The sequence below is a fragment of the Eubalaena glacialis genome, chromosome 2, assembly GCF_028564815.1.
Source record: "Eubalaena glacialis isolate mEubGla1 chromosome 2, mEubGla1.1.hap2.+ XY, whole genome shotgun sequence".
NCBI lineage: Eukaryota > Metazoa > Chordata > Mammalia > Artiodactyla > Balaenidae > Eubalaena > Eubalaena glacialis.
Genome location: NC_083717.1, coordinates 4,215,953 through 4,243,262, shown reverse-complemented (window position 1 = coordinate 4,243,262; position 27,310 = coordinate 4,215,953). Strand labels below are relative to the sequence as shown.

The 27,310-nt window shown below is 38.4% G+C and overlaps 1 protein-coding gene and 1 pseudogene across 7 annotated transcripts in view; one reads left to right on the top strand and one right to left on the bottom strand.

Moving 5' to 3' along the window:
* NSUN6 (NOP2/Sun RNA methyltransferase 6) overlaps positions 1-27,310 on the bottom strand; it is a 110,228-nt gene that overhangs the window by 39,804 nt on the left and 43,114 nt on the right. For all 7 annotated transcript variants that reach the window (XM_061178143.1, XM_061178123.1, XM_061178118.1 and 4 more), the window contains 2 exons: positions 26,566-26,710; positions 8,927-9,075 (listed from right to left, as the gene is read on the bottom strand). In XM_061178143.1, coding sequence (XP_061034126.1) covers positions 8,927-9,075; positions 26,566-26,710 — 294 coding nt within the window. The remainder of the gene's footprint in view (positions 1-8,926; positions 9,076-26,565; positions 26,711-27,310) is intronic.
* Positions 16,268-17,072, top strand: LOC133084784 (mortality factor 4-like protein 1; annotated as a pseudogene).

The window sequence follows — 27,310 nt, the reverse complement described above, 5'->3', positions numbered from 1 at the left end:
TCCAGTCTTGGAGGGCACACACAAGATTTCACATGCACTGGGACCAAGCGCAAAGCAGTGACTGCGTAGAAACCTGGGCTAGACCTACCTGTGGGTTTTGGAGGGTCTCCTGGGGAGGCAGGGGTTGACTGTGGCTCACTGTGGGGACAAGGACACTGGTGGCAGAGGTCCCAGGGAATACTGATTGGCCTGAGTTCTCCAGGAGGTTGCCATTTTGGCACCAACACCAAGCCCTACCCAACAGCCTACAGGCTCCAGTGCTAGAACACCTCAGACCATACAACCAGTGGGATAGGAACACAGCCCCAACCATCAGCAGACAGGCTGCCTAAAGCCATACTGAGTTCACAGCCACATCTAAACACACCACTTGACATGAACCTGCCCACCAGAGGGATGAGACCCAGCTCCATCCGCCAGTGGGCAGGCACCTCCCACCAGGAAGCCTGCACAAGCCCCAGGACCAACCTCACCCACCAGGGGGCAGAAACCAGGAGCAAGAGGAGCTACAGTCCTGCAGCCTGAGAAACGGAGACCACAAACACATACAGTTAGACAAAATGAGATGGCAGAGAAATATGTTCCAGAAGAAGGAACAAGATAAAAACCAAAAAGAAAAACTAAGTGAAGTGGAGACAGGTAATCTACCTGAGAAAGAATTTACAGTAACAGTAGTAGAGATGATCCGAGATATCGGAAAAAGAATGGAGGTACAGACCAAGAAGACAGAATGTTTAACAAAGAGCTAGAAGATTTAAAGAACAAACAGAGATGAACAATACAATAACTGCAATGAAAAATACACTAGAAGGAATCAATAACAGAATAAATGAGGCAGAAGAACAAATAAGTGAGCTGGAAGACAGTGGTAGAAATCACTGCCACGGAACAGAATAAAGAAAAAAGAATGAAAGGAAATTAGGACAATTTCAGAGACCTCTGGGACAACATTAAATGAACTAACATTCACATTATAGGGGTCCGAGAAGGAGAAGAGAGAGGGAAAGGGTCTGAGAAAATATTTGAAGAGATTATAGCAAAAACTTCCCTAACATGAGAAAGGAAACACTCACTCAAGTCCAGGAAGCGCTGAGAGTCCCATACAAGGTTAACCCAAGGAGAAACATGCCAAGACACACATTAATCAAACTGACAAAAATTAAAGACAAAGAAAAAATATTAAAAGGAACAAATAACATAAAAAGGAATCCCCATAAGGTTATCAGCAGATTTTTCAGCAGAAACTCTGCAAGTCAGAAGGGAGAGGCACAATATATTTAAAGTGATGAAAGGGAAAAACCTACTACAAGAATACTTTGCTCAGCAATGCCCTCATTCAGATACGACATTCAGATTTGATGGAAAAATCAAAAGCTTCAGAGACAAGCAAAAGCTTAAAGAATTCAGCACCACCAGACCAGCTTTACAACAAATGCTAAAGGAAATTCTCTAGACAGAAAAGAAAAGGCCACAAGTAGAAATAAGAAAATTACAAATGGAAAAGCTCACTGGTAAAGGCAAACATAAAGCAACGGTAGGAAATCATCCACACACAAATATGATATCCAAACCAGCAATCATGAGGAGAGTAGAAATGCAGAATACTGGAAATTAAGAGACCAGAAACTTAAAACAAGCTTGTATATATATAAACTGCTGTATCAGAACCTCACGGGAACCACAAACCAAAAATCTACAATAGACACACACAAAAAAGAAAAAGCAATCCAAACACAACACTAAAGATAGCCATCAAATCACAAGAGAACAAAAGAGGAAGGGAAGAAAAAAGACCTACAAAAACAAATCCAAAACAATTTACAAAAATGGCAATAAGAACACATTATTGATAATTACCTTAAATGTAAATGGATTAAATACTCCAACCAAAAGACACAGACTGGCTGAATGGATACAAAAACAAGACCGATATATATGCTGTCTACAAGACAACCACCTCAGATCTAAGGACATATACAGACTGAAAGTGAGAAGATGGAAAAAGGTATTCCATGTAAATGGAAATCAAAAGAAAGCTGGAGTAGCAATACTCATAACAGACAAAATAGACTTTAAAATAAAGACTGTTACAAGAGACAAAGAAGGACACTACATAATGATCAAGGGATCAATCCAAGAAGAAGATATAACAACTGTAAATATATATGCATCCAACATAGAAGCACCTCAATATATAAGGCAAATGCTAACAGCCATAAAAGGACAAATCGACAATAACACAATAATAGTGGGGGACTTTAACACCCCACATTCATCAACAGACAGATCATCCAGAAAGAAAATCAATAAAGAAACACAGGCCTTAAATGACACACTAGACAAGATGAACTTAATTCACATATGTGTAGAACATTCTATCCGAAAGCAGCAGAATACACATTCTTCTCAAGTGCACATGGAACATTCTCCAGGACAGATCATATCTTGGGCCACAAATCAAGCCTCGGTAAATTTAAGAAAGTTGAAATCATATCAAGCATGTTTTCCGACCACAATGCTATGAGATTAGAAATCAATTACAGGGAAAAAACTGTAAGAAACATGAACACATGGAAGCTAAACAATATGTTACTAAAAAATCAATGGGTCACAGAAGAAATCAAAGAGGAAATCAAAAGCTATCTGGAGACAAATGACAATGAAAACATGACGATCCATAACCTATGGGATGCAGCAAAAGCAGTTTTAAGAGGGACGTTTACAGCAATACAATCTTACCTCAGGAAACAAGAAAATCTCAAATAAACAACCTAACTTTACACCAGCAACCAGAGAAAGAAAAAACAAAACCCAAAATTAGCAGAAGGAAAGAAAACATAAAGATCAGAGCAGAAACAAATGAAATAGAGATGAAGAAAACAATAGAAAAGATCAATGAAACTAAAAGCTGGTTCTTTGAAAAGATAAAATTGATAACCCTTTAGCCAGACTCATCAAGAAAAAGAGGGAGAGGGCTCAAGTTAATAAAATTAAAAATGAAAAAGGAGAAGTTACAATGGACACCACAGAAATACAAAGAGTCATAAGAGACTACTATGAACACATATATGCCAATAAAATGGACAACCTAGAAGAAATGGACAAATTCTTAGAAAGGTACAATTTCCCAAGACTGAACCAGGAAGAAATAGAAAATATGAACAGACCAATCACAAGTACTGAAATTAAAACTGTGATTAAAAATCTTCCGACAAACAAAAGTCCAGGATCAGATGGCTTCACTGGTGAACCTTATCAAACGTTTACAGGAGAGTTAACACCTATCCTTCTGAAACTCTTCCAAAAAACTGCAGAGGAAGAAACACTCCCAAACTCATTCTATGAGGCCACCATCACCCTGACACCAAAATTTGTATGGAGACACAAGTGACTCCGAATAGCAGAAGCAATCTTGAGAAAGAAAAATGGAGCTGGAGAAATCAATCAGACACCCAGACTTCAGAATACAATACAAAGCTACAGTCATCAAAACAGTATGGTACTGGCACAAAACCAGACTCATAGATGAATGGAAGAGGACAGAAAGCCCAGAAATAAACCCCACACCTATGGAAAATTAATCTATGACAAAGGAGGCAAGAATATACTGTGGAGAAAAGACAGTCTCTTCAATAGTGGTGCTGGGAAAACTGGACAGCTACATGTAAAAGAACGAAATTAGAACATTCTCTAACACCATACCCAAAAATAAACTCAAAATGGATCAAAGACCTAAATGTAAGGCCAGACACTATAAAACTCTTAGAGGAAAACATAGGCAGAACACTGTTTGATATAAATCACAGCAGTATCTTTGTGAACCCACCTCCTACAGTAATGAAAATAAAAACAAAAATTAAAAAATGGGACTTAATTAAACTTAAAAGCTTTTGCACAGCAAAGGAAACCATCAACAAATCGAAAAGACGACCCACAAAATGGGAGAAAATATTTGCAAACAAAGTGACCGACAGGGGATTAATCTCCAAAATATACAAACAGCTCGTGCAGCTCTATGTCAAAAAAACAAACAACCCAATCAAAAAATGGGCAGAAGATCTAAACAGACACTTCTCCAAAGAAGACATACAGATGGCCAAAAAGCACATGAAAAGATGCTCAACTTCACTAATTATCAGAGAAATGTAAATCAAAACTACAATGAGGTACCACCTCACACCAGGCAGAATGGCCATCATCAAAAAGCCTACAAACAATAAATGCTGGAGAGGGTGTGGAGAAAAGGGAACCCTCTTGCACTGTTGGTGGGAATGTAAATTGATACAGCCACTATGGAGAACAGTATGGAGGGTCCTTAAAAAACTAAAAATAGAGTTGCCATATGATCCAGCAATCCAATTCCTGGGCATATTATCTGGACAAAACCATAATTAGAAAAGATAGACGCACACCAATGTTCACTGCAGCACTATTTAGAATAGCCAGGACATGAAAAAAACCTAAATGTCTATCAACAGATGAATGGATAAAGAAGATGTGGTGCATATATACAATGGAATATTAGCCATAAAAAAAGAATGAAATAATGCCATTTGCAGCAACATGGATGGACCTAGAGATTATCACACTAAGTGAAATAAGCCAGACAAAAATCATATGATACAACTTATATGTGGAATCTAAAAAAATGATACAAATGAACTTATTTACAAAACAGAAACAGACTCACAGACATAGAAAACAAACTTATGGTTACCAAAGGGGAAAGGTGGCAGGGAGGGATAAACTAGGAGTTTGGAATTGACATATACACACTACCATATATATAAATAGATAATCAACAAGGACCTACTGTATAGCACAGGGAACTCTACTCAATATTCTGTAATAACCTATATATGGGAAAAGAATCTGAAGAAGAATGGATATATGTATATGTATAAATGAATCACTTTGCTGCACACTTGGAACTAACACAACATTGTAAATCAACTATACTCCAATATAATATAAAAATTAAAAAAAAAAAAAATACACGCACCCCAGTGTTCATAGCAGCACCATTTACAATAGCCAAGACATGGAAGCAACGTAAATGTCCATCAACAGAGGAATGGATAAAGAAGATGTGGTATATATGTACAACGGAATATTACTCGGCCATAAAAAAAGAATGAAATAATGCCATTTGCAGCAACATGGATGGACCTAGAGACTATCATACTAGGTGAACTCAAGTCAGACAGAGAAAGACAAATAACACATATCACTTATATGTGGAAGCTAAAAAAAATGATACAAATGAACTTATTTACAAAATGGAAATAGACTCACAGACATAGAAAACAAAGTTATGGTTATCAAAGGGGATAACAGTATGGGGGAGAGATAAACTAGGAGTTTGGGATTAACACATATACACTACTATGCATAAAATAGATAACCAACAAGGACCTACTGTATAGCACAGGGAACTCTATTCAGTATTCTGTTATAACCTACATAGGAAAAGAATCTGAAAAAGAATGGATATATGTATAACTGAATCACTTTGCTGTATACCTGAAACTAACACAACACTGTAAATCAACTATACTCCAAAAAAATTTATTTAAAAAAAAAGACTCATGGGTAGGATTTATAAAAGGAGACAAGGACCATGATTCCTTTATATTATTTATGGTTTATTTTTTAAATGGGAAGAGTAAGTCAGGCTTGTTGTAACACACATTTATAAATGTGTACAAAATAAATATGTATAAAGAAAAAATATAAACATATATGATACCTATTTCAAGTGTCTGGAATAAATAAGTGATGGTCTGTATGACCAGGACTCCTTCTTTAATTAGAGTGTTCCAGGCCAGATGCATTTCATTATCTTGGAGCTGTTTTAGTCCATCTGGACCAAGACTTTCCCAAATATGACCATTCAGTTTCACAGCTTTAGATACCATTTTTATGCTGAAAACTCACCAATTTACATTTTTAGGTGAGACTCCTTTTTGAATTCTGTACCCATATGTTCAACTGCATTCTCAATATTTTTACCCTCAGATGTGACACGTCCCAAACTGAACTCCTACCTTCTTCCTCTGAAACCTCCTGAAGCCGGATTCCCGTCCTCCCCGGGGGCGCAGGCCCCAACCTCAGATTATCCTTTATGCCTCCTGCTCTCACGTTCCCCAGTCATCAAGCAAATGCCATCGGCTCTACCTTCAAAATATATCCAGAAGTTGGCTACTTCTCACCAACTTCCACTGCTATCATTCTGCTCCAAGTTTCATGATTTTTTGCCTGGATTATTCAAACAGTTTCCTACCTGCTTCATTCCCTGCCCTCCTACCATCTATTCTCAACACAGCAGCCAGATCGGTGCTTTTAAGACTGTCTCTTTTCAGCTCAAAACCCTTCCATGCTGAGTTCCCTGGTGGCCTAGTGGTTAGGATCCCAGGCTTTCACTGCCACGGCCCAGGTTCAATCTCTGGCCAGGGAACTGAGATCCCACAACCCGCATGGCACAGCCAAAAAACAAAACAAAACAAAAAAACCCTTCCAATGTTCCCGTCATCCCTTGGAGTCAAAGCCCACATCCTCAGAGTGGCCTTCGAGGCCCTGTGTACAGCAGGCCCCTCGCGGCCTTCCCTTCTCGTGCGCCTGGCTTGCCCTGCTTGAGCACCACCTGCCCCTGCTGCTCTGGAACGTGCATGGCACACACCGACCTCAGGACCTCTGCACCAGCCCGAAAGCTCTGCTCCGTCCCTGCAGTGCTCGCTCCCTCCTCACCACCCTCTTGTTTCTATTTCGGTGTCTCAGCAGCGCCCTCCCTGCCCAGCCCATGTACAATTTTCAACTGTTCCGATCAGGCGCTCCCATCCCCCTTCCTCTCTAAAGTTTGCTTCATTGGGTCACTGCCTTGGAATACAAGAAATCTCTAACTCAACTGGCTGTTTATTTTCCTCCCCAGTTAGAACAGAAACCCCATGTAAAAGGTCAGGGGTTGACTAGCAGGTCATCAGCACCTAAAGTTGTGTATTACATATAGGAGATGCCCAATGAGTATTTGTCCAGGAAATAAGGTGTAATATGAAAATGAACTTGTCCCAAATAACTAAAGTTTCTCTTTTCAAATCCCCAGAGTTTTTAAAAATGTTAATGAAAATCTTAAAAAAAAAAAAAAAAAAAGCATATACTAGGCTTTTTAACCATAGTACACTGATCAAAATTTAAACTTTGTACTGGGTGCCAGCTGCTGTTCTAAGCACATTACACGGCTCTTCTCAACAAATCTTACGACCGCCATGAGAACGGTAGACCCATCAGGGGGAGTTACCCTACCCACTTCTCCCATATGGGAACCCAGGTACCTAGAGTAACTTATGTGGAGGCACTGTGTCCACAGTCTCAACTCCTACCCTCACCCAATGGCACACCCACTAGATTCTACCCTCTCTCTTGCACACGGTCAGCTGCTCCTTGTCACTGAGACCAACAAATCTCCTCCCAAGTAGTCTCTTAAAATGTCTTTTTGCTATGAGCTAAAAAGAACAAAGAGCCAGGTCTCTTAAAACAGGGTCCTAATTTTACCCTCACATCAAACTGGGTTGCAGCTATAAGCAAAGCTTCTTTTTTTTGCTGCTTGCTGTTTTAACTTCCAGGATGTGTTCTCTGAAGACCATATACAATAAAAGTTTAAACAATCCACTCTTAGTGCCACTTTTGTGTAGGAAGGGAGTCACCAGGAGTGCTGAAAAGAAATGTACTTAAAGACAGCTTCAGAGATGGAATCATCAGAGCATACCCACTGTTGCTGCAGCCTGTGTATTTATAATTAGAGAACTCAGAGGAAATGGTGGGATCATCTCTGATCAAATGCTGTCTACATCCTATGAAATCACATTGGCAAGACTGACAGAAATTCTCACATGTTCTATCTGGGCTTCTTCTGCAACATACTGTAGACCAGTTAGATTTGCTACATTTTTATGGTCCTTCTATATCTGACACTGGATGCTGTCACTTCCCAATCTTATGAATGTGTTCGCCTCTATTGGATTTCCCACTTTTAATTCACTAAGATGATCCAAGAACCCAATAAAAAAGTAATTTATTTTATACCCAAATGTTTTACATCAATTAGTAACTATGTTAACAACCCCCCCCCCTTTTTTTGGCCACGCCGTGTGGCGTGCAGGATCTTAGTTCCCCGACCAGGGATCGAACCCGGGCCCCCTGCAGCAGTGGAAGCACGGAGTCCTAACCACTGGACCGCCAGGGAAGTGCCAACAACGCTCTATTTTTAAGACAGAGCAGAATGTTTGAAATTCCTTAAATGTCTCAGAGAAGAAATTCTACTATTGCCTGAGATGAAACAGTGAGTCAACATAAAGGAAAACCAGGTCTCTGGTGTTCTGTGTGTGTGGTACAGCGTATATAAAATTTACCATTTTAACCATTTTTAAGTGTATAATTCAATGGCATTAAGTACACTCACACTGTTTACAACCATCATCATTATCCATCTCCCGAACTTTTTCATCATCCCAAACTGAAACTCTGGACCCATGAAACAGGAACTCCCCATTCGTTCTGCTGTCCCTCCAGCCTCTGGTGACCTCTATTCTACTTTCCGTCTCCATGAATTTGCCTATTCTTGATACTCACATAAACGGAATCACACACCATGTGGTCCTTTTGTGTCTGGCTTATATAACGTAGCGTAATGTGTTCAAAATTCATCCATGTTGTAGTGTGTATCAGAATCGCATTCCTTCTTAAGGCTGGGCAATATTCCGTTGTGTGGACGTACCACATTTTACTTATTCCTCCATCTGCTGATGGACACCTGGGCTTTTTCCACATTTCGGTTACTGTGAATAATGCTGCTATGAATTCTGCTCTCAGTCTTTAAAAGATCAAACTAGTAAACGTCACCTTTCTCCCACAGCAAAAGATCATCACATACCACAGTGAAGAGTTTTCGCTGTAATGGTTGATATGATGTCACTTCCTTCAAAGTCCAAGTACAAGCCATGTTTGGTCTCTGTCCCATTCCACTGCAGGGAGCATCCAGAAGAATTCGGTCAAAAGATTCTGGTAAGAACGGAGGTTCTCCTATAAAGAGAATTATAAACATTATTTGCTCTCTGCCCTATTAGCACAGAAAACTCCTGAAACAGATGCAATTATCGGAATTTAACATCATAATCTAGAATAGAAAGTAATGCATAACAATTCCTCCATTCCATCAGGTAGCTAGTTAAGCTAACTGACTTACAGGTAAAAGAGGTTAAAGATGTGATTATTATAGGATTAACTGATATAGCGCAAGCCAAGGCCTAATCCAACAAGACCGGTACCCCCAATGTCAGAAGCCACACTTCATCAGAGCTAGGACATGAAATTAACTCTAGTCATTCTAAGAGCTGGTATTTTTCTTAGGAAATCTTACTGCAGACAGCCCCAGAAAAAGAGACTACCTTTTAGGTTCTAGGCAAACATCCTGGTTCTATGGTTCCTCAGCCTCCTTGCTTCTGTGGCCATCAGCAAGGCTATGCTCTAGAACGAGTCTACATAGCCCCGAATCCAATCTTCCACAGGTTTCCCTCTGCATTTGCTTACATAACTTTCTCCACTCCAGCTTCTCATCTACTTAGGGTTAGTGGAGAAAATCATGAAACCAAGCAGGTCTGCTCATATATTTATGGTACCTAACTGTAGGCAAGATATTACGGCAGACTGCTTTCCTACAGTGCCCACAGCAGCGTTCTGGGTCTCACCCCAAGATAATCTGCTTTCCTGACTGCAAAACTGTGAGACACAAGCTCTTATCAATTTAACTCATCTCCATCCACAACCATCCTTGCTTTCTTATCGACTGCCTCCAAAGAAATATCTTTTCAAAGTAAGCAATTATTTTTAAGGTTTTTAATACATACTGATAAAATCCTGTAGAAAGACTATATGCAATTTATACTTCCAGTGTCATGAGTGTACTTTCCCCAAAATCCTCATCAAAGTTGATAATTATGTTATTGACCATTTGTATTTTTTGGTTTAGATGGTCACATCATCTTTGCTGGTTTTCTACTGAGACTTGTCTTTTTTGTATTGATTAGAAGAGCTCTTTGTACATCAAAAATAGTAATCTCACCTTTCTTAACTATTTTACAAATATTTCCCACTATTTGCCATCTGCCACAGTTTTTTTTTACATACATAAATGTTGAGTATTAAATTTATCTTTTTTCTTTTGAGTTCTAGCTTGGCTTTCATGCTTTAAAATCTTCCCCATTATGAAGTCAAATAAATGTTCATCTATACCTGCTTCTAGTTACTTTCCGTTTAATTCTTGACAGTAAACTTTAATCCATCTTAAAGTTACTTCTGTGTATAAACCTTTCCGCCAACCCTCCAAACAAAAAAATCATCTTAGAGCTATTTATTTACTAATTTACTTTTCCCTCTAGGTTTGCAATGCTAATTTTATCATATATGAAATTTTAGTATACATTTGAACCTATTTCAAGGACTATCTGTTCTGCTCCAAATATGCTAGTTATTAAGCTATATTCTTCTGAGCGCCAAGTTTACCCACCTCTACTCTGCTGTGTGATGCTGAGGGGGGAACTCTGTGAACTACAATTCTCCTCTGCCTGTTGGCTTCAAGATTCACCAACAGGAGGCAGAGAAGCGATGGGGGTGGGAAGAGGATGAAAGATAAAAGGGGTAGAGAACAGGACTTGATCCTTCCTGATGGCTTGTTGTTTCTGTCAAAACAATCCCAGTAACAGCCCTTCGCCTTGACAGGTACAGTTTCCAGCTTTTTCCCTTAAGTATCGGTATGAAGTGGACAGAGCCCCCTCTCTCAAGCTGTAAGTCCCAGCTCACTGCAGTCACCTGCTCTGGACCCTGAGTAGCACAGCAGAACCTTCCTTAGAGTTCTGAATCCCAGCTCCAGGGAGCCTTGCCCCTAAACTTCTGGAGAGCCCAGAAATAAATCTGCACACTTACAGTCAATTAATCTATGACAAGGGAAGCAAAAGTACACAATGGGGGAAAAGACAGTCTTCAATAAGAGATTTGGGGAAAACTGGACAACTATATGCAAAAGAATGAAGTTAGAACATTTTCTCACACCATATATAAAAATAAATCAAAATGGACAAAAGTCCTAAATGTAAGACCAGAAACCATACACCAACTAGAAGAAAACACAGGCAGCACGCTCCTTTACAGAAGTCTCAGAAATTCTGTTTCACCTCAGGCAAGGAAAACCAAAGCAAAAATAAACAACTGGCACCTAATCAAACCTAAAAGCTTTTGCACAGTGAAAGAAACCACCAACAAAATGAAAAGACAATCTATAGAATGGTAGCAAATGATCTGCCTGATAAGGGTTAATATCATATCCAAAGTATATAATGAACTCACAAAACTCAATATCAAAAAAACAAAACCACCTGATTAAAAAATGGGCAGAGAACCTGAACAGGCATTTTTCCAAAGGAGACATACAGATGGCCAACAGGCACATGAAAAGATGCCCAACAGCACTAATCATCAGGGAAATGCAAATCAAATCCACAGGTCATCAAAAAGACAAGAGATAATAAGCGTTGATGAGGATGTGGAGAAAAGGGAACCCTCATGCACTGCTGGTGGGAATGTAACCTGGTGCAACCACCATGGAAAACAGTATGGAAGTTCCTCATACAATTAAAAACAGAACTACTACTAATGAAAAGAACAAAGAGGCAGAAGACCAACCAGGAAACAGAACACTTCAACATTATAAACCAACTAGACCTAATAGAAAACACTATGTAACAGCAGAATGCATATTCCTCTCCAGTGCATGTGGAGACAAACCATATGCAAGGCCATAAGACAAAGCTGAGTAAATCTGAAAAAGGTTAAACTCATACAACGTTTCTTCTCCCACCAAAATGGAATGAAAACAGAAGTTAGTAATAGAAAGAAATCTGGAAAATTCCAAGTATGTGGAAATTTAAAAACATGCTCCTAAATAACCGTGGGTCAAAGAAATCCCAGGTAAATCCTAAAATGCTGTGACATGAACGAAAACAAAACACAATGTACCAAATCTTATGGGATGTAGTGAAATAGTGCTTAGAGGGACATTTACAGCTGTAAATACGTACATTAAAAAGAAAAGTCTCAGGACTTCCCTGGTGGTGCAGTGGTTAAGAATCCACCTGCCAATGCAGGGGACATGGGTTCGAGTCCTGGTCCAGGAAGATCCTGCATGCCATGGAGCAACTAAGTCCGTGTGCCACAGCTACTGAGCCTGCGCTCTAGAGCCCATGTGCTGCAATTACTGAGCCCATGTGCCACAACCACTGAAGCCCACAAGCCTAGAGCCCGTGCTCCGCAACAAGAGAAGCCACCGCAATGAGAAGCCTGCGCACCACAATGGAGAGTAGCCCCCGCTCGCCACAACTAGAGAAAGTCTGCGCAGAGACGAAGACCCAACACAGCCAAAAATAAATAGATAAATTTATTAAAAAAAAAAAAAAAGAAAGAAAAAAGAAAAGTCTCAAAGTAATAACCTATGCTTCCATTCTTAAGACACTGAAAAAAAATGAGCAAACTAAAAATGAAGCAGAGGAAGAAAATAATAAAAATCAGAGCAGAGAGGTTCCCCTGACGCCAGGGCCGCAGTCGCTTCAGCTTGGCCTGCGGCTCTCAGGGGTAAAAGGGGCTCCAGAGGTGTGTCTCCAACCCCAGTGCCAATCACCCCACACCGCAATCGTTGTGGGGAAGCGAATAGAGGAGTGAAGAAGGGTGCATTTTCCCTCTCACCTCAAAGCTCAGCTAGGGAAACCGTGTAGCCCTGACCAGTGGGCTCAAGGCCCTACTGGAAACTGGTTCTCAGCTTGAGAGATGAGGAAACAAGAACCAGTAAGAAGCACATTTTTTTTTTTTCAATTTTTGAGGGGTGTTGAGACAAGATGGCAGAATAGATCTTTAGCCAGACTCGCCAAGAAAAAAGGGAGAGGGCTCAGACCAATAAACTTAGAAATGAAAAAGGAGAAGTTGCAATGGACACCACAGAAATACAAAGGATCATAAGAGACTACTACAATCAACTATATGCCAATAAAATGGATAAACTAGAAAAAATGGACAAACTCTTAGAAAAACACAATCTCCCAAGACTGAACCAGGAAGAAACAGAAAATATGAACGGACCAATCACAAGTACTGAAATTGAAACTGTGATTGAAACCTCCCAACAAACAAAAGTCAAGGGGCTTCCCTGGTGGCGCAATGGTTGACAATCTGCCTGCCAATGCAGGGGACGTGGGCTCGAGCCCTGGTGCAGGAAGATCCCACATGCCGCGGAGCAACTAAGCCCATGCACCACAACTACTAAGCCTGCACTCTAGAGCCTGCGAGCCACAACTACTGAGCCCGTGTGCTGCAACTACTGAAGCCCGCTCGCCGCAACTAGAGAAAGCCTGCGCACAGCAACGCAGACCTAATGCAGCCAAAAATAAATAAATAGATAAATAAATAAATAAATCTATTTATTTATTTTTTAAAAAAAAAAGTAGAGGACCAGATGGATTCACAGGCAAATTCTATGAAACATTTACAGAAGAGTTAACACCTATCCTTCTGGAACTATTGCAAAAAACTGCAGAGGAAGGAACACTCCCAAGCTCATTCTATGAAGCCACCATCACCCTGATACTAAAACCAAACAAAGATACCACCAAAAAAAAAATTACAGACCAATATCACTGATGAACATAGATGCAAAAATCCTCAACAAATATACTAGGAAACCAAATCCAACAAAACATTAAAAGGATCACACACCATGACCAAATGGGATTTATCCCGGGGATGCAAGGATTCTTCAACATCTGTAAATCAATCAGTGTGATACACCACATTAACAAAGTGAAAAATAAAAACCATATGATCATCTCAATAGATGCAGAAAAAGCTTTTGACAAAATTCAACACCCATTTATGATGAAAACTCTCCAGAAAGTGGGCATAGAGGGAACTCACTTCAACATAATAAAGGCCGTATATGACAAATCCACAGCAAACATCACTCTCAATGGTGAAAAGCTGAAAGCATTTCCTCTAAGATCAGGAACAAGACAAGGATGTTCACTCTCACCACTTTTATTGAACATAGTTTTGGAAGTCCTAGCCACAGCAATCAGAGAAGAAAAAGAAATAAAAGGCATCCAAATTGGAAAAGAAGAAGTAAAACTGTCACTGTTTGCAGATGACCTGATACTATACATAGAAAATCCTAAAGATACTACCAGAAAACTACTAGAGCTCATTAATGAATTCGGTAAAGCTGCAGAATACAAAATTAAAACATAGAATCTGTTGCATTTCTATACACTAACAATTAAAGTCCAGAAACAGAAATTAAAGAAACAATCCCATTTACCATCGCATCAAAAAGAATAAAATACCTATGGATAAACCTACCTAAGGAGACAAAGACCTGTACTCCGAAAACTATGAAAAACTGATGAAAGAAATCGAAGACGACACAGAGGAAAGATACACCATATTCTTGGGTTGGAAGAATCAATATTGTCAGAATGACTATACAATCCAAGGCAATCTAGAGATTCAATGCAATCCGTATCCAATTACCAATGGCATTTTTCACAGAACTAAAACAAAAAAATCTTTAATTTCTATGGAGACACAAAAAACTCTAATAGCCAAAGCAATCCTGAGAAAGAAAAACAAAGCTGGAAGAATCAGGCTCCCTGACTTCACACTATACTACAAAGCTACAGTAATCAAAACAGTATGGAACTGGCACAAAAACAGAAATACAGATCAACAGAACAAGACAAAGTCCAGAAATAAACCCAGCACCTATGATCAATTAATCTACGACAAAGGAGGCAAGACTATACGATGGAGAAAAGACAGCGTCTTCAATAAATGGTGCTGGGAAAACTGGACAGCTGCATGTAAAAAATGAAATTAGAACATTTTCTAACACCATGCACAAAAATAAACTCAAAATGAGTTAAAGACCTAAATGTAAGACTGGATACTATAAAACTCTTGGAGGCAAACATAGTAAGAATACTCTTTGACATAAACTGAAGCAATATCTTTTTTGATCCGTCTCCTAGAGTAATAGAAATAAAAACAAAAACAAATAAATGGGACCTAATTAAACTCAAAAGCTTCTGCACAGCAAAGGAAACCATCAACAAAATGAAAAGATAACCCACAGAATGGGAGAAAATATTTGTAAATGATGTGACCGACAGGGATTAATCTCCAAAATATAAAAACAGCTCGTGCAGCTCTATGTCAAAAAAACAAACAACCCAATCAAAAAATGGGCAGAAGATCTCAATAGACATTTCTCCAAAGACATACAGATGGCCAAAAAGCATATGAAAAGATGCTCAACATCAGTAATTATCAGAGAAATGCAAATCAAAACTACAATGAGTTATCACCTCACACCAGTCAGAATGGCCATGATCAAAGTCTACAAACAGGGGCTTCCCTGGTGGCACAGTGGTTAAGACTCCATGCTCCCAATGCAGGGGGCCCGGGTTGGATCCCAGGTCAGGGAACTAGATCCCACATGCATGCTGCAACTGAGAGTTCGCATGCCACAACTAAGGAGCCCACCTGCCACAACTAAGACCCGGCACAACCAAATAAATAAATAAATTTTTTTTTTTAAGTCTACAAACAAATGCCAGAGAGGGTGTGGAGCAAAGGGAACCCTCCTACACTGTTGGTGGGAAGTAAATTGGTACAACCACTATGGAGAACAGTATGAAGGTTCCTTAAAAAACTAAAAAGAGAACTACCATATGATCCAGCAATCCCACTACTGGGCATATATTCAGACAAAAACATGGTTCAAAAGGGTACATGCACCCCAATGTTCACCGCAGCACTGTTTACAATCGCCAAGACATGGAAGCAAACTAAATGTTCATCGACAGAAGAATGGAGAAAGATGATGTGGTAGGGCCCAGGATGTAGAGTTGGCAGTGCCTGACGGCACGTCTGACACAGAGTTGGGTGGGGTCGAGAGTAGGGGGCAGCAGTCGGGGATGGCGGGAGAAGGAGGAGGCAGCAGCGATCACTTATAAATGGCACTGAAGCAGGACCCAAAGCCTCAATTCCAGGAGGGTGAGAGAGTGCTGTGCTTCCATGGGCCTCTTCTTTATGAAGCAAAGCGTGTAAAGGTTGCCATAAAGGATAAACAAGTGTAATACTTTATACATTACAGTGGTTGGAATAAAAATTGAGATGAATGGGTTCTAGAAAGCAGAGTACTCAAATACGTGGACACCAATCTACACCAAACAACGAGAACTTCAAAAAGCCAATCAGGAGCAGTACGCAGAGGGGAAGATGAGAGGGGCTGCCCCTGGAAAGAAGACTTCTGGTCTGCAACAGAAAAATGCTGAAGTGAAAACAAAAAAGAACAGAAAACACCTGGAAATGGAGATAGTGGCAGTACCAGTGAGACACCTCAGCCTCCTACAAGAAAAGGGCCCAAGCAGATCCTACTGTTGACAACGAGGAAACACTCACGAACCAAGCTGAAGTTACAGTAAAGATTCCTGAAGAACTAAAACCGAGGCTTGTTGATGACTGGGACTTAATTACCCGGCAAAAACAGCTCTTTATCTTCCTGCCAAGAAGAATGTGGATTCCATTCTAGTGGATTATGCAAATTACAAGAAATCTCAAGGAAACACAGATAACAAGGAGTATGCTGTCAATGAAGTTGTGGCAGGGATAAAGGAATACTTCAATGTAATGTTGGGCACTCAGCTGCTCTGCAAATATGAGAGACCACAGTATGCTGAAATCCTCGCAGATCACCCTGATGACGCCCATGTCCCACGTGCATGGAGCGCCACATCTACTGAGATTATCTGTACAAACTGGAGCAATGTTGGCCCATACACCTCTGGATGAGAAGAGCCTTGCTTTATTACTGAATTATCTTCATGATTTCCTAAAACACCTGGCAAAGAACTCTGCAACTCTGTTTAGTGCCAGCGATTAACGAAGTGGCTCCTCCTGAGTATCATCAGAAAGCTGTGTGAGGTGCTTATACTCACTTACGTTTGGATGTCTGTAAACGCATTTTTGTTTCTTAGTCCTTCTCTTGTACAAATGAGGTACTTTGGAAATGTTAGTGTATAATAGAATTGATGTCTGTTTTCTGTTTGATATTTAAACAGAGAAAATGAAAGGAATTACAGCTCCTTTTTTCTTTTCTTTCATTTCAAAGTTGCTACCAGTGTATTCAATGATGGACAACAGAAAGACATACTGTATTTTATTGCTTAGTTGACAAAGCTGCGTTTGAATGCTGGTGGTTCTATTCCTTTGCCACCACATACTTTTATAATGTGTTAATGCTATATGACAAAACGCCCTGATTCCTAGTGCCAAAGGTTCAATTCAGTGTATATAACTGAAAACACTCATCCATTTGTGCTGCCCCCCCTTTTTTTTTTATGGTGCTTAAAGAGCCCATCCTTTGCAAGTCATCCATATTGTTCCTTAGGCATTTTATCTTTGCTCAGATTGTTGAAGAATGGTGGCTTGTTTCATGGCTTTTGTATTTGTGTCTAATGCAGGTTTTAACATGATAGACACAATGCATTGTGTAGCTACAGTTTTCTGGAAAAGTCAATCTTTTAGAATCTGTTTTTTAGATCTTCAATAAATTTTTTCTTTAAATTTTAAAAAAAAGAAAATGTGGTACATATATACAATGGACTATTAGCCATTAAAAAGAATGAAATAAAGCCATTTGCAGCAACATGGATGGACCTGGATATTAACATACTAAGTGAGGTACGTCAAACAGAGAAAGACAAATATATGATATCACTTATATGTGGAATCTAAAAAGAAATGATAAAAATGAAGTTGTTTACAAAACAGAAACAGACTCACAGACTTCAAAAACAAACTTACAGTTACCAAAGGGGAAAGGTGGGGGGATGGATAGATTGGGAGTTTGGGATTGACATATACACACTACTATATTTAAAATAGATAACCAACAAGGTCCTACTGTATAGCACTGGGAACTCTGCTCAATATTCTGTAATAACCTAAATGGGAAGAGAATTTGAAAAGAATAGATATATGTATATGTATAACTGAATCACTCTGCTGTACACCTGAAACTAACACAACATTGTAAATCAACTATAGTCCAATATAAAATTAAAATTTTTAAATAAAACAAAAAAATTAGAGCAGAAATTAATGAAATAGAGTAAAGAAAAACAAGAATCAACAAAACTGAAAATTGGTTCTTTGAAAAAAAATCAACAACATTGACAAAACTTTAATTAGACTGACCAAGAGAGAAGACTCGAAATACTAAAATCAGTAATTAATGGGGGATATTGCTACTGATCTTACAGAAAGAAAAGGGATTATAAAGGAATACTATAAACTGTATAGATAAATGAAATGGACAAATTACTAGAAAGATACAAACTATCAAAATTGATACAAGAAGAAAGAGAAAATCTGAATAAAGCTATAGTAAGTAAAGAGGCTGAATCAGTAACTTTTTTAAATCCCACAAAGAAAAACCCAGGCCCAGCTGACTTCACTGATGAATCCACCAAACTTTTAAATAATACCAAGTCTTCACAAATTCTTTCAGAAACATAAGCGAAAAGAATAATTTCCAACTCAGTCTATGAGACCAGTCTTACTCTGAAACCAAAACCCGACAAAGATATCACAAGAATGAAAACCACAGACCAGTATCTCTTACAAATATGGAACAAATATCCTCAATAAAATACAAGCAAACGTAATCCACCAATAGATGAAAAAGATTATACACTATGACCAAGTGGGATTTATCTCAGGAATGCAAGGTGGATTCCAAATCTGAAAATTAACTGAATAAAGGTCAAAACCCACATGATCATCTGAATAAGACAGAAGAAGCACTTGGCAAAGTCCAACACCATTTCATGATCTAAAATATCCAACAAACTAGAAATAGTCATGTAATTTCTCAACCTGATAAAGGCTATCTATGACAAACCTACAGTTCTAAGCCACTTGAAAAAAGACTAATCAGGAACATCAGACATGGATGTTCTCTGTTACCACTTCTATTCAACACTGTACTAAGGTTCTAGCAAGGGCAATTAGGCAACAAAATGAAACAAAAGGCATCCAGGTTAGCAAAGAAGAAACGGACCTATCTCTATTCCCAGATGAAAATTTACTACAAAGCTACTGTAATTAAGGCAGTGTTATCAGCTTAAGGACAGAAATATCAATCAATGCAAGAGAACGGAGAGTCCAGAAATGAACCCTTACATTGCCGGTCAACTGATTTTCGAAAAGTGTACCAAGACGATTCAATGGAGCAAAATAGTCTTTTCAACAAACCATGCTGGGGCAACCGGATATCTTCATGAAAAAGAATAAAGTTGGGTTCTTTTCTCACACCATATACAAAAATTAATTCAATACGAACTCTACATCTATATGTAAGAGGTCATACTAGAAAACTCTTAGAATCTGACACCAAAAGTACAAGCAATAAAAGATAAAATAGATAAAATGGACATCCTTGAAAACCTCTGTGCTTCAAATGACATCATCAAGAAAGTAAATGGACAACTGACAAAATGGTATAAAATATTTGTAAATTATATATCTAATAAGGGACTTATAGCTAGAATATATAAAGAACTCTTACAACCTGATAATAAAAACACAACCCAATTAAAATATGGGCAAAGGATCTGAATGGACAAGTAGATGTAAAATGGTCAATAAACACATGAAAAGATGATTAACATTATTAGCCATCTGGGAAATCTGCTTCTAGTAAATAAAAATGAAAACCACAATGAGATCACAGTTACCAAGATAGCAATAATCAAAAAGACAGATATTAAGTGCTGGTGAGGATATGGAGAAATATGAACCCTCAGTACATTGCTAGTGGATTGAAAAAGGCTGCAAACTGCTTTGTAAAACAGTCTGACAATTCTGTTAAAGGTTAAACAGAGGGTTACCATATGATCCAGCAATCCCAATTCTAGGTATATACTCAAGAGATAAAACACACTAAAACTTATACACAAATGCTCATAGCAACATTATTCATAACAGACAAAAAAAGGAAAGAACCCAAATGTCCATCAACTGATGAATGAATAAATAAAACGTGGTATTATCCATACACTAAAACATTACTCATCCTTGAATATGAAGAAAAAAATATTTTTTCTCCCATTTAACAAATGATATAGGTTGACATAATTTAAAATTATGAAAGAAAAAGAGTAATTTTTCAAAAGCATTAAATATGACAAACATTTGCCTCAGCATCAAAAATAAACAAAAACTGCCAAGGACTGATGTTTGGAATACTTACATTAGGTACTAGAAAACAACTTGTTTCCTTCTGAGGGACAAGACTGGATTCAGGCTGCCCCTTATAAGTAACTAAAACATTACAGGCGTGGCTAACCTCTATTCCTAATAAATAAAAGCCCAACTGAACATATAGCTCATTCTAGTCTTTCTTTTTAGATTTTCTGTAGTATTGAAATCACCTTAGAATGCTATATAAGAATTTTAATCATATTTACTGCAATCTATAGAACTGGTGAAAATCACCTTGATGTAAATTTGCAGAATCATTACTACTTTTACACTCCTGCATTTTCAAGTCAGTATTCCTTATCCTTCCTGTGTTCAGCTAACAATCCATTATGCATATAAAAATGTATGACTAAAAATAAAAATAATCTGGGACTTCCCTGGTGGTCCAGCAGTTAAGACTCCATGCTCCCAAGGCAGGGGGCCTGAGTTCGACCCCTGGTCAGGGAACTAGATCCCACATGTCGCAACTAAGATCCCGCATGCCGCAACTAAAGATCCTGCGTGCTGCAACTAAAGACCCGGCGCAGCCAAATAAATAATTTTTTTTTTTTTAATAAAAATAGTTTACGGCTGTGAAAGCAATTATACTTCCCAAAGATGGCTGCCACAATATCGTCCATTCCATACATTCTTACAATTTGACACTGACACTCATCACAGTGACACAAGAGGTGGGATGTAATATTCCTTTTCCTTTATTCTGGGCAACAGCAGAATCGATGCTAAGTGACTTCTGGAATAGGTCATAAATGGGGACATGGCTGCTGCCTGGGGCTATTCCAACATTCGCCCTCGAAACCCACCCAACCAACAGGCTGAGAGTATCCAGGACACATGGAGAGGTCCCAGCAGAGAGCCACCATCATCCTCCCGACGTGTATGTGAAAGAGAGCACCTTCAAGATGACATCGCCCTCAACTACCACATGACCGCAACTGCACGAGATACTGCGAGTAAGAACCATCTAACTGAGGGTCTGGTCAGCCCCCAGAATTGTGAGGAATAATAATGAAATGATTACTGTGGTTTTCATCACTAAGTGGTGGCATGATGTGGGATAACAGCAGAACATAACCAGAACAAATTGTGTAGGAAAACTACCACATAGCTTGATGCTAGCATACAATTACTGGGTCACTCCTTGCACCTTATACTATGCACCTCACTTATCCACTCAGAGGCTTTCAAGCTCTTTTACTTACTTTAAAGGGGGAAGAAAAATTTTACTGATGAATAAAAGAAAAAAATGGAAACAGTCACCATCTCCACTTTTAATAGTACAAAGCTTCTGGCAGACTGCTATTTGTTCTTCAGTAACAATTATCCTCTTTTTCTATAGAAATGGTGTGAACTGGGCACAAGGCAACACAGCTGAAGGCTACGTTTTCCAGCCCCCCTTGCAGCTAAGTTGATCAAACGACTAAGCTGTGGCCAGCGGGATATGCACCCCACTTCCAGGTCTTGTGCATCTCCCAGTCCCTTTCCCTACGCCCTGGGAAAAAACTGGAACAGCTGTCTTGGACCCAGAGATGAAGCTCCCAGCATTGGATGTCCACCTCTTTAACTTTTCAGTGAGACAAAAATAAACAAGAAAACCAAAAAACACTTCTATCTTTTCTAAGTCACTGTATTTTGGGTCTCTCTGGTACAGCCCCCTAGCCTACACACTGATATAAACTCCTGCAAACCCCTGGCTAACACTTTAGGGCTGACAAGCCACTGACATGACACATTGTTGTCATGTAATTAGGCAATTCAATCCGACCTGCTCCCACTCTTCTTCAGGATATTCCCTGTTTTTCTGGCAAGTATTCCATGTGCTTCATTTATTTTGGCTTTTTAATCACGTGTGACTTACTACATATTAGGCAGAAGTTACAAAATAATTTCTTAAAGGTATGTGGATTTTCACATTACTACTGATGTAGTAGGCGTTTTAAAAGTCATCATGAATCCTGGGAAAGAATAAATACATGTGTATGTATAACTAAATCACTTTGCTGTACACCTGAAACTAACACAACATTGTAAATCAAATATACTCCAATACAAAAGAAAATTAAAAAATAAATAAGTAAATTAATTTTTTAAAAAGTCATCATGAATCAAATAGCATCTTTAATCAATGAACATTCTAGAAAAACTAACGCCAATTAGTTCATTGAAATATGCAAGTTTCTCGAATACTTTATGAAACCAAATCTAAATAGAGACAAAGAGAGAGAAATACAGCAATTTAACTAATGTATTATTTTATTACAAAACAAGATATGTGGCAGTTTTTCCCTTCCGGCTCTATATCCCCAATTCCTCAAGAAAAATGAAAAACGAAGAATCATAAAACTGAAAAGCTTGTCTCAAATCTCAGCTTTCTGAGCTGTAATATGAAACTAAAACAAATAGGTTAACACTTAAAAGAATTAGAAAAAAAAGAACAAACAAAACCTAAAGTCAGCATTAGGAAGGAAATAATAAAGATCAGAGGGGAAACAAATAAAATAGAGATTAAAAACAACAGAAAAAAATCAATAAAACCAAGAGCTGGTTCTTTGAAAGGGTAATAAACAAGATTGACAAACCTCTGGCCAGGCTCACCAAGAAGAAAAGAGAGAGAACCCAAATAAACTAAATAAGAAGTGAAAAAGGAGACATAACAACCGACATCATAGAAATACAAAAAAACATGAGGGAATACTATGAACAATTATATGCCAACAAATTCAACAACCTAGAAGAAATGGACAACTTTCTAGAAACATACAGTCCACCAAAACTGAATCAAGAAATAGATAATTTGAACAGATTGATCACTAGAAGTGAAATATCAATAGAATCTGTAATTTTAAAACTGCCTACAAACAGAAGTCCAGGACCAGGTGGCTTCATAGGTGAATTCTACCAAACATACAAAGAAGAACTCTTACCGATCCTTCTCCAACTCTTCCAAAAAATTGCAGAGGAGGGAACACTCCCAAAGACATTCTATGAAGCCACCATCACCCTGATATGAAAACCACTAAAAAAGAAAATTACAGGCCAGTATCTTTGATGAATATAGATGCAAAAATTCTCAAAATATTAGCAAACTGAATCCCACAACACATAAAAAAGATAATACACCACGACCAAGTGGGGTTCATCCCAAGTTCACAAGGATGGTCCAACATATGCAAATCAATGTGATACACCACATCAACAACAGAAAAAACAAAAACCACATGATCATCTCAATACATGCAGAAAAAGCATCTAACAAAATTCAACATGCATTCATGATAAAAACTCTTACTAAAGTGGGTACAGAGGGAACATATCTCAACATAATAAAAGCTATTTATGACAAACCCACAGCCAATATAATACTCAACAGTGAAAAGCTGACAGACAGCCTTCCCACTAAAATCTGGAACAAGACAAGGATGCCCACTCTCACCACTTCTGTTCAACATAGTATTGGAAGTCTTAGCCACAGCAATCAGACAAGAAAAAGAAATAAAAGGTATCCAAATTGGAGCGGAAGAGAGAAAACTGTCATTATATGCAAATGACGTGATTCTATACACAGAAAACCCTAAAAACTCCACACAAAAACTACTAGAACTGATAACCAAATTCAGCAAGTTAGCAGGATAAAAGATTCACATACAGAAATCGGTTGCATTTCTTTACACTAACAACAAAACAGCAGAAAGGGAATGTAAAAAAAAAAAAAAAAAAACCAATACCTTTCAAAATCACACCCCCAAAAATAAAATACTAAATAAACCTGACCAATGAGGTGAAAGACTTATACACTGAGAACTATAAAACATTAAAAAAGTAAACTGAAGATGATTCAAAGAAATGGAAAGACATCCCATGCTCTTGGATGAGATTTAATATTGTTAAAATGGCCATACTACCCAAAGCAATCTACAGATTTAATGCGATCCCTATCAAATTACTCATGACATTTTTCACAAAATTAGAACAAATAATCCTAAAATTCATATGGAACCATGAATGACCCAGAATTGCCAAAGCAATCATGAAGAAAAAGAACAAAGCAGAAGGCATAACCCTCCCAGACTTCAGACAATACTACAAAGCTACAGTAATCAAAACAGCATGGTACTGGCACAAAAAACTGACATATGGATCAATGGAACAGAACAGAGAGCCCAGAAATAAACCCACACAACTACGGTCAATCACACAGCTTCGACACATGAGGCAAGAATATACAATGGGAAAAAGACAGTCTCTTCAGCAAGTGGTGCTGGGAAAGCTGGATGGCCACATGTAAATCAGTGACGTTAGAACACTCCCTCACATCATACGCAAAAATAAACTCAAAATGGCTTAAGGACTTAAACATAAGACATGACACCACAAAACTCCTAGATAAGATCATAGGCAAAACATTCTCTGACATAAATCGTACCAATGTTTTCTTTGGTCAGTCTCCCAAGGTGATAGAAATAAAAACAAAAATAAACAAATGGGACCTAATCAAACTTACAAGCTTTTGCACAACAAAGGAAACAATCAACAAAACGAAAAGACAACCTACGGAATGGGAGAAAATATTTGCAAATGATGCAACCAACAAGGGTTTAATTTCCAAAATATACAAACTGCTCAAACAACTCAACAACAAAAAGAAAACAAACAACCCAATCGAAAAATGGGCAGAAGACCTAAATAGACATTTCTCCAAAGAAGAAATACAAATGGACAGTAGGCACATGAAAAGATGCTCAACATTGCTAAACTATTAGAGAAATGTAAATCAAAACCTCAATGAGGTACCACCTCACACCAGTCAGAATGGCCATCATTAAAACCTCTACAAATAACAAATGCTGGAGAGGATATGGAGAAAGGGAACCCTCCTACACAGTTGGTGGAAATGTAAATTGGTACAGCCACTGTGGAGAACAGTATGGAGATTCCTCAGAAACCTAAAAATAGACCCACCATATGATCCAGCAATCCCACCCCTGGGCATATATCCAGAGAAAACTCTAATCCAAAGAGATACACGCACCCCCTATGTTCCTAGCAGCACTATTCACAATAGCCAACACATGGAAACAACCTAAATGTCCACTGACAGAGGAATGGATAAAGAAGATGTGGTACATATATACAATGGAATACTATTCAGCCATAGAAAAAGAATGAAACAATGCCATTTGCAGCAACATGGATGCAACTAGAGATTATCATACTAAGTGAAGTAAGTCAGAAAGCAAATACCATATAGTATCACTTAAATGTGGAATCTAAAATATGACGCAAATGAACCTATCTACAAAACAGACTCACAAACACAGAGAACAGACTTGTGGTTGCCAAAAGGGAGGGGTTGGGGGAGGGATGGAGTGGGAGATTGGGGTTAGTAGATGTAAGCTTTTATATATAGAATGGATAAACAACAAGATCCTACTGTATAGCACAAAGAACTATATTCAGTATCCCATGGTAAACCATAATGGAAAAGAATATTAAAAAAAAAATGTATATATATGTATAATTGAATCACTTTGTTGTACAGCAGAAATTAACAGAACACTGCAAATCAACTATACTTCAATAAAAAAAAAAAACAAATAGGTTAAGAACAAAGAGTTTGACCAAGTCTTGGAGGTTTGATTCTGTATTAAAAACTTGATATTCAAAGATGAGATGAAAAGCAAAAAGACATCTATTATGGCAAAATACCTTAGATCCATGCCAAGGCCCTATGGATATTTAGGGGCTAGAACATAGGTAGCAAAATCTGACAATCTGTTTGTAAATGCCAATTATAAAAGCCTTTAAAAGATAAAATTTAGGGCTTCCCCGGTGGCGCAGTGGTTGAGAATCTGCCTGCCAATGCAGGGGACACGGGTTCGAGCCCTGGTCTGGGAAGATCCCACATGCCGCGGAACAACTGGGCCCGTGAGCCACAACTACTGAGCCTGCGCGTCTGGAGCCTCTGCTCTGCAACAAGAGAGGCCGCGACAGTGAGAGGCCCACGCGCCGCGATGAAGAGTGGCCCCCACTTGCCGCAACTGGAGAAAGCCCTCGCACAGAAACGAAGACCCAACACAGCCAAAAATAAAAATAATAAATAAATAATAAATTAAAAATTTTTTTTTAAAAAAAAGATAAAATTTAACTCACCATTTGTGTCCTTAACCATATCAAGTTTAAGGGCCTTTGTTCCATCGAAGCAAAATGCCCTGATGGAATTTAGCCCTAACAGTAACGCATTCTGCTTTATTTTTTCTACTTTGTTGGATATTTTATCCAGTGCTATCACTTCTCCCTAAAAAAACAAAACAAACACATAAAAAAGTGAAAATCCAAAGCAGTCATGAAAGTTATTAATAATGAGAAAAACGGACAATTTTAGTCTTCCCCACTTTCCTCCTATCCCCAGTTTTAAAGCTGAAGTCATCATCCAAATGAATATCAAATTTACATCCAATACTGAAGTCTTACCTTTTAAAGAACACAATCTTGCCAGATAATTTTCTTATAATGCCCATCTACTTTTAATCCGCAAAACTCAAAAGCAAAAGCAGTGTTTGCAATCTTCTAAAGAGACTTTAAAATACCCATTTGAGATAAATATTTTAAAAATCGCCAATTTGATGTGCCTTGCTCCCCTCTGGAAGAGCATGAACTAACGTTCTGAGACATTTGCCTTCTGGTCCTCTGAGATACAGATGAATGTTACTTGTAAAATCAATCCTCAGCCCAATACTTTCTGAGATACATACATATAACAAAATTCATGTGTATTCTGACAACTAAAGACAGAAAAATAGAAGCCTGTATATCACAGCAAAATGTTCTGCACTGGTAGTAGTTCAAAACTAATTTTACATGGGAACACTTCGATTAAGCCAAAGTCAATAAAGAC